At 52.8% G+C, this 7,777-nt stretch overlaps 1 protein-coding gene across 1 annotated transcript; it reads left to right on the top strand.

Moving 5' to 3' along the window:
* Positions 1–2,860: 2,860 nt before the first annotated feature.
* On the top strand, positions 2,861–5,315 carry LOC124107872 (SIGLEC family-like protein 1). The gene is made up of 3 exons (XM_046466154.2): positions 2,861–3,471; positions 3,896–4,177; positions 4,315–5,315. The coding sequence occupies exons 1-3, from the start codon at positions 3,285–3,287 to the stop codon at positions 4,419–4,421; spliced, it is 576 nt and encodes a 191-aa protein (XP_046322110.1). The 5' UTR covers positions 2,861–3,284; the 3' UTR covers positions 4,422–5,315.
* Positions 5,316–7,777: the final 2,462 nt, after the last annotated feature.

The following is a 7,777-nucleotide window of genomic DNA, read 5'->3' as shown; positions in this document are numbered from 1 at the left end:
AGTAAACAGTCCCAAAATAAACAAATAAATAAATAGACTTTTTAGAGCTCTAGCCAACTTCCACTTGTGCAGTATTGATCACAACTGTGTCACATGGCCACCAGTAGCTACAAGGAAAACTGGGAGAGCATCCATGATCCCTGGTCTCCTAGTAGTAGCTGGAAATGTCCATCAGGTCAGCCAGAAAGCAGTGCTGGACACAAGGAACAGCTGAAGCTCAAACTCGGCCATCCCAGGCCCAGGCCAGTGCTCTTTACAAGCTGGGAACAAATATTTATTGGACAAGAACCTGTCTTAGCATGGAGGACCCACAGATCTATAACGTAGGCCTTTCCCCAAAGGAGCCCACTCTTGGGTGGATTCCCTAGATAGTTATTTCACCATTTTCCTACTAGAGTGACAGCCAGATGAAGGGGCATGGGGACAGCCTAGAGGATGGTGTAGCAACTCCACCAGGCCATTAGGGCACCAGGCTCCTGTGTGAGTGTCACCGCATCCTCGCACCTCTGGTTTCAACCTCGTGGTGGCCTGATGGCTGTTCCGCCTCCAGCATCACACCCATATTTCAGGAAAAGGGAGAAGAAAGCAACAAGGAAGAAGTAGTGCCAACATCAGAACAAGTGAAATCTCCAGCAGGGAGCCTCCTGGGTTTGGTATTTTACGTAAAAACGTCTTTCACAATCCTTGCTTGATAATCTAGCAGGAGAGTGCAATGGAGCCGCAGACAGCACGTGATTTAGGAAAGCGGAGATGTCAGGTACGGTGCTACTGTCACCTGAGCCATCACCAAGGAGGACAACCCATCAGAATTCTGTTTTGTTTGGATCATTTTCATAAGACATGGAATGATTTCTAATGTTTTTGGAGTCTCGTAAGACCATTTTATTTAAATTGTTCTTCCAAGGGCAGATTTGTATTAACAAAGACTAGAAGCTGTCAGTAATAGTCATGAATATTCATACCAAACTGCATATTGCAGAGGAGAACATAAATGATACCCTAATAAATGTTCTCTGTTTTGCACAGTATCAAATCCAATTCCTCGAGCCATTTTATAACACCCAACAAAATCTGTTGATTTATTGCTGCAGGGAAAGGAATGTCTCCTTCAACTCTTTCTGAGACTAGTTTACTTTATTGTGAAAACTTAGTTTTTTTTTTTTGTTTTGTTTTTTTTTTTTTTTTTGAACCAGCTCTGGGATTTTATTAGCTAATATTCCAGGCAACGAACAGGCTTTCAAAGCTCAATCTTGATGGCATAAAGGGAGGAGGATGAATAGGTGTTTATTTGCTGATAATAATTTTATAGCATTTGTCTTCCACCTGGTTCACTGGCCAGCGCTGTCACATTTACACTCTTAGGCATAAAAGAGACAGAAAAACAGAGGGTTTTGTTTGTTTGTTTCAAACTTGGGATTTGATTGCCTGAACAAATCTGAAATAAGGACCCCAGGAGGCTGGGTATCAGGTGAGTCACCCTCAGGACTGCTTGAAACACTGCCTTAGAAGAGGCCTCAGAAGCTGATGAAGAGCCTCTGGGGTCCAGGTTGTAGGGATCCAGGTTGTAGGGATCCAGAGAGGAATTTCCAGCAGGAGGTTACCTTTGACCTGGGCTTAGAGGGAGGTGGGATTCAAAGTAGGCAGAAGAAAGAGTCATAAAAGGCAGTGGCCCAAGCCAACACAGAGAGGTAGGAACGTGTGGCGTATGTGCAGAAAGGACGCGTTTTCCTCTTTGGCTTGGAAAGGGTGATAGAGGCCTACAGACAGCCTGGAGGATGGTGTAGCAACTCCACAAGGCCATTAGGACACCAGGCTCCTGTGTGGGTGTCAACCACAGCCATGCTCCATGCTCCACCCTGACCCAGGGAATGGGTACAAACCCTACTCTCTAGATGCACAGAGCAGATACTGAGGACCTGAGGTAGGTCTGTCAAGTTAGATCCCTCCCTACATGTTTTACATGTTAGACTTTCTTCTGTATTGATGGAAGTCAAGAATATACCAGTGAGACTCCGGAGCTTGAGGCAGGAGGATTGCAGATTCAAGGCCAGCCTCAGCACCTTAGCAAAGGCCCTAAGCAACTATGCAAAACCTTGTCTCTAAATACAATACAAAAAGGGGTTGGGGATGTGGCTCAGGGGTAAAGCGCTCCGGGATTCAATCCCTGGTACCAAATATATATATGTATGTGTGTGTGTGTGTGTGTATACACACACACACATCAGTGAATGAGTGTGTGCTACAATTCCCTATGGGAATTTCCCAAAGAATCCCCAGGCATTCCATGATGGTAAGCTACTGGCTCAATGAAAACATCAGCTTCTCTGCGGCTGCAGATGAACCCAGTGCCACCACTGCTGGTGATGCCGGGGACGGAGTCCCCCATTGGAAGGAGTCCTGAGGAACAAGACTGGGCCCTGCAGTCCGTGATATACTGGAAAGAACAGCGTGGCTGCTTGTTCTACACAGATCTAAGAGAACAAAGTAGTGCTGTTCCTGAGGGATGATGCTGAACTCCGAGTGTCAGGTGACCTTCAGTCTCTTGCACTAAGTGCTTTGCAAAGAAGGAAATCCAGAGGGGGTTCTGGTAATTGTGTCACTTTTACTTCACCAGGTACTTTACAAAACCTTGAATATTAAATTTTTACATGAGTAATACTGTTAGATAAATGCAGCTGTTACTTTATTTTTTGGAATAGAAATGGCAAAGAGAAGGGAAGTGACTTTCCCAGCAACTTCCAGCTCGTAATAAAGAGGGGGACATGATCACAGACCAGGCAGGAAGGGGCAGAGCCTGAGGAGGAGTGGGGTGGTGGGAGGAGATCCAGAGGAGCTAGCACTGGGGACTCAGTCTGAGGACAGCTGAGGGACCAGGAAAGCAGGTTCTCAGAACAGGTGCTCAACCTCAGTCTCAAAAGTGCAGAGGTCAGGTTCCAGCTCTGCCTCCTACGTGAGCCTCTGAAGCGCACTCACCCTTGCCACGAGGTGTGCCCTCTCTGTGCACAGAAAGGAAGTCTGGGTGTGAAAGTCCATGCCAAGATCACAATCCCAGGTTCCATGATGATGTTGGGGGGGTGGCAGCGGGGAGGGGTTCTAGATGGAAACACTGCAGCAGTGCAGTGTCCACCAGGGTCTCTTGACCCCAAGTGTGAATTCCCTCTCTCTCCTTCAGACCTGACCCAGAACCAGACCTCTACATCCCAGGATTCCTGCAGCGAGGGAGATGACCTTGACCTGCACCATCCAGACATCCACAAAGAGATCAGTTCCTGGAAGGAACCACCATGTCCTCCAATACTGCTGTCTCCAGCAATGACTCCTCTTCCTCCTCCTCCTCTTCCTCCTTTTCCTCTTCCTCCGGGCTGCACCTCACCCTGAAGCCCGAGGACCATGGCACCATCATTGGGCGTCACTTGAACTTCTCCCTAGAGAACTCGACCAGAAGTAGCCTGGCCAAGCTCCAAGCGGTCTGTGAGTGCTGGGGACATGGGAAAATGGTGACCCCAAGAGAAAGTCCTGGGTCCTTGATTGCAACAGTCACATCTCCCCTACCCTCTGGGCCCAAGAGGTCAGGGTTAAGAGCAGAGCCCGAGTTTGGGGCAGATGATGGGGAGCCTCTCTGCATCCCAGCCCCACTCTGAGATTCTGAAACTCCTTGAAAAGAACAACTAAGGGGCTGCAGTTGTGGCTCAGCGGTAGAGCGCTCACCTAGCACCTGTGAGGCACTGGGTTCCATCCTCAGCACCACATAAAAATAAATAAAGATATTGTATTCACCTAAAAATTAAAAAATAAATATTTTTTTTAAAAAGAAAAGAACAACTAAGGGGAGAGCTGGGTCCTGGGGGGAGCAGGGAAGCCGGGTGCTTTGCTGACTCCCACTCCCTCTCCACAGCACCCGCCAGGCTGCTCAACTCCTCTTGCTCCTTGGAGAAGACGCTGCAGTGCAGCTGCTCCTTCCACGGGATCCCCACGCCCTCTGTGCAGTGGTGGGTGGGCGGTGTCCCTGTGGGTGTGAACAGCGTGGATGGCGGCCTCCAGGTGACTTCCACCACGCTTGGCCCCTGGGTCAATAGCACCATCAGCCTCAGGGGGGATCCAGAAATAGTCAGGAGGCTGCACTGTGCGGGCAGGAATCCGTATGGAATCCACACTTGCAGCATCTTCCTGATACCAGGTGAGTGTACTGGGGCCTGCGAACCCCCACCACAGTGAAGACACCTCAGGACCAGGACGGGATGGGCCCAGGGTGGGAGGAGAGAGCACAGACCTCAAGTCCCTAGGAGAAAACCAACCCTCTCTTCCCCATCACAGGTAAGAGCTCCGTTTCCAGCATGTTCCTGCGAGGGCTGGTCCAGGGCACGGTGTGCGGGGCCATGGCGTCCGCGCTGCTCCTCTTCTGCCTTGTCCTCCTTGCGTGAGTACCAGAGTTCAAGGGCATCGCCAGCCTGCCCAGTGCACGCTGCCTTTTCCTGTACTTTCTTCCAGTTCATTTTGTCTGTCTCCCTTCTCGAAAGGGACTGTATGTCCTTGACCCTTGTGCTTGATCTGCATTGAAGGCTGCAAATCGCCCTCTAAGCACCACTTTAACTGCACCTCATGGAGGTTGATATGAATTACTTATATTCTCATTTGGTTAGGATATTTCTCATTTCCATGATAATTTTTTGACCCACGGGCTTTTGTAGATACCAATATTTTCTAATGATCTTTTTGATTCTAGCTTAAATTCAATAAGATGAGAAAATATACTATGTATTACTTCAATTTCTTATTTTCTTTGTAGCACAATTTTTGTTTAGTTTTTCATACACATTCCATGTGGGCTTAAAAAGAATATGTTACTCTACATTTGTTGAATTACCCATGATTTGTAGATAAAGGATTCATCCAGGATCATCATTTGTCTTTGATATGTCTGTGATTCCTTAACCAAGATCCATCCAGGGAGAGGCGAAGGGGCCCATCCACGCCCGCACACAGAGACAGGAAGCCCCTTGTAGGACATGCAGACTTTTACCCATAATGTCAAGATAAACCAGAATGTGTAAAATAAAAAGTCCCCAGACAAAGCTGCACACATGGCGACAGGGTGGTAAGCTATGGACAAGCAGGGTGGGGGCGCCTGGCTGAAGGGCCGGGTGCCACAGGAGGCCTGGAGCTGGGGAGGTGCAGGGCCATCTCTAAGGCCAGGTGGGGCACAGACTGGAGGCTGGGAGAGGGTCCACACCCAGAGAGCAGGGGTTTGTGTCTGTCCGCTGGGGTGAAGCAGGCAGTGCTGATCACAGAGGGAGCAAGAGGAAGGGCCTGTTCTTCTGGCTCCAGGCTGAGCTCCCTGTGGGAATAGTGGGGGAGGCAGGGACTGCAGTGGGGGCGGGACTGAGCCCAGCACTCACCCGAGGGCTCACTGCCTTAGGATGAAGATGCTTCGGTGGAGGGCCAAAGAAGCCCTGGCCCTCAGGAGACCAGAGTTGCTGGGGCAGCCAGAAGCATCCAGTGTATTGGAAGCTGCAACCCCACAGGCCTGGGCTGGAGGTAAGTCCCTGTGCCAGGCTGAGCCCAGCCACCAACCTGCGGGGCTGCAGGCCAGGGCCACACTGGCCCAGCAGAACCACCCGGGGGCACTTATTAGGGACCGGTTCCTACCCAGCCCCCACACAGCACCCTTGCGCTGGCAGCAAGCTCTCCAACTCCTTCCCAGTGTGACGGCCGGCACAGGGGGCTGCGCCAAGGTCCCTCAGAGCAGGGGAGCCCTATGCTGCCCCTGATGAGGACCCTCCTCAGGGCATCAAGCCCAGCCCCCAGCCCTTGGGGAAGGCCCTGCGGACGCAGGACAGTGAAGACTGGCAGCGGGGCTTCATTACTCTGCTGGGGCTGCCACAATAGAGCAGCACAGACTGGGAGCCTTCAAACACTGCAATGAACTTTCTCAGATTCTGGAGACTAGAACTGGAGATCAAGGTGTGGGCAGGGCCCGTGGATGCCCCGCTCCTCCCTGCATCCTCACACGGCCTTCCCCTGTGTGTCCGTGTCCTGACCTCGTCTTACAGCGCACACAGGATTAAGACCCCCACCTGACTCCACTTTAGCGTGATTACCTGTGTGAATCTGTCTCCCCTAATACAGTGGCACAGTGAGGTGCGGGGGGTTAGGACTTCAAAAGAGAAGCCAGTTCCACCCACAGGAGAGGATTAAAGGGCTGAATGGATCCCAGCCTGTGTGAGGCCCAGCGAGGGCAGGAGGCTTGCCCCAGGCAAGCAGAGGGGCAGAAGGGCAGAGCGTGTGCTTCCCCCACAGCCCAAGGCTCTGGCAGGAGAAGGCAGAGTGTTGTGAACTAGAGGATCACGACGCGCTGTGGTGCCACCAGTCCCGCCCAGCCTGCACAGACTGCAGGGCAGGAGGAGACTCCAGCCCGAGCTCCAGGCCTGGGGCCCGGCTGCCTGGCTCTCACCAGTTGCTGGACAAACCTCCTCTCCCAGGCCCCCACCTGCCAGGCCCTGGGCGGGGACACAGAGGAGTCAGAGCCAGGTCCTGCCCATTTGGAACTCCAGGTCCTCACAGCCCTGGAACTGCCTGGGGGCTGGGGCTGGCCTGCGGAGGGAGGGCTTGGCAGTGTACCTGAGCTGTGCAGACTCGCAGGGAGGTGGCATTCCCCACACAGCAGGGACTCAGAGAGCCCGGGCAAGGGCAGGACAGACCATCCCGAGAAATGAGCCGGCTGACCCTGGTGTAGCCAGATCACCTGCTGTCTACTCTTAGCAGAGCTCCTGAACACAGTACCATCAGCTGCAGCCCCAGGGTCATGTGCGCCCTGCGTATCTCCTCATTTGTGTCCCTTCACCATGTCTCCCTGTTTCTCCTCACCCCTGGTAATCACTGTTTTTTTTCCATTTCTGTGTTTGACATGGTTGTTTTAGATCCTACAGATGAGTGAAATCATGCAGTGTTTGCCTTTTGGTGTCTGGCTTCACTTAAGAGTGTCCCCAGGTTCATCCAGGACAAATGGCCAGGTCCCTCTCTTTTAAAGGCTGTGTAGTATTCCAGTGTGTGTGTGTGTGTGTGTGTGTGTGTGCGCGCGCGCGCGTCCTTTCTTTCTGACTCTTTCCCTTTTTTGCTCTTCCCTCCCCTCCTGCATTTGCTCATTTCCCACCTGACCCCAGGTGCCACACTACACAGGGCACTGCAGGGACCCGGCCCAGATGGGCCAACACCCCGCAGACCAGGACAGACTTACCACGTCAGGATGCAGGTGGGACCATGCATGTGTCAGAGGACACCTGTGTTGCCCTCTAGGCCAGGTCACTTCCGGCTCCTGGAGAAGCTCTGTGGGACCAAGAGGAGAGCCGAGCCCTCAGGGAGCAGCTCCTGCTCTCATCAGCGGTCAGTTGGGGGGACAGGTAAAAGCCCAGGAGATGGAGATGGACAGCCCCCGGCAGCCCGTGCTTCAGAAGGCGGTGGGAGCGACCGTGGAGGAGGCGCTGGCCGGGACTGAGCACGCTCCCAGCCCCGCACACCATCGCCCACTTTCCCCAGCAGCCCATGCACCTGGCCAGGTTAGCAGGCCCACGTTACAGAGGAGGAAACGGAGGCCCAGAGGGGGCAAGAAGCCACCCAAAGGAAGCACCCAAAGTTCCCAGTGGGCCCCATCCTTACCCACGAGGAAACTGCAGAACAGAAAGCAGAGGGTCCCTCCCAGGGCCTCAGCCTGAGGGGCAAAGGCAGATGGTCTCCTGCCCTCTCCTGCCCTCTCCTGCCTGCTCCAGGGCCACACCCATCG

The sequence above is a fragment of the Marmota monax genome, unplaced genomic scaffold (genome assembly GCF_021218885.2).
Source record: "Marmota monax isolate L192 unplaced genomic scaffold, Marmota_monax_Labrador192_F-V1.1 WCK01_AAM20220418_F8-fsc00160, whole genome shotgun sequence".
NCBI lineage: Eukaryota > Metazoa > Chordata > Mammalia > Rodentia > Sciuridae > Marmota > Marmota monax.
This window is presented reverse-complemented; position numbering and strand designations above follow the sequence as displayed.

What these genes read in the sequence shown, in the direction of transcription:
- LOC124107872 (XM_046466154.2), top strand. Translation starts at nt 3,285, where the DNA reads ATGTCCTCCAATACTGCTGTCTCCAGCAATGACTCCTCTTCCTCCTCC. An exon ending in GGCCAAGCTCCAAGCGGTCT is followed by an intron (nt 3,472 to 3,895) that starts GTGAGTGCTGGG and finishes CCCTCTCCACAG; the next exon opens with CACCCGCCAGGCTGCTCAAC. An exon ending in CAGCATCTTCCTGATACCAG is followed by an intron (nt 4,178 to 4,314) that starts GTGAGTGTACTG and finishes TCCCCATCACAG; the next exon opens with GTAAGAGCTCCGTTTCCAGC.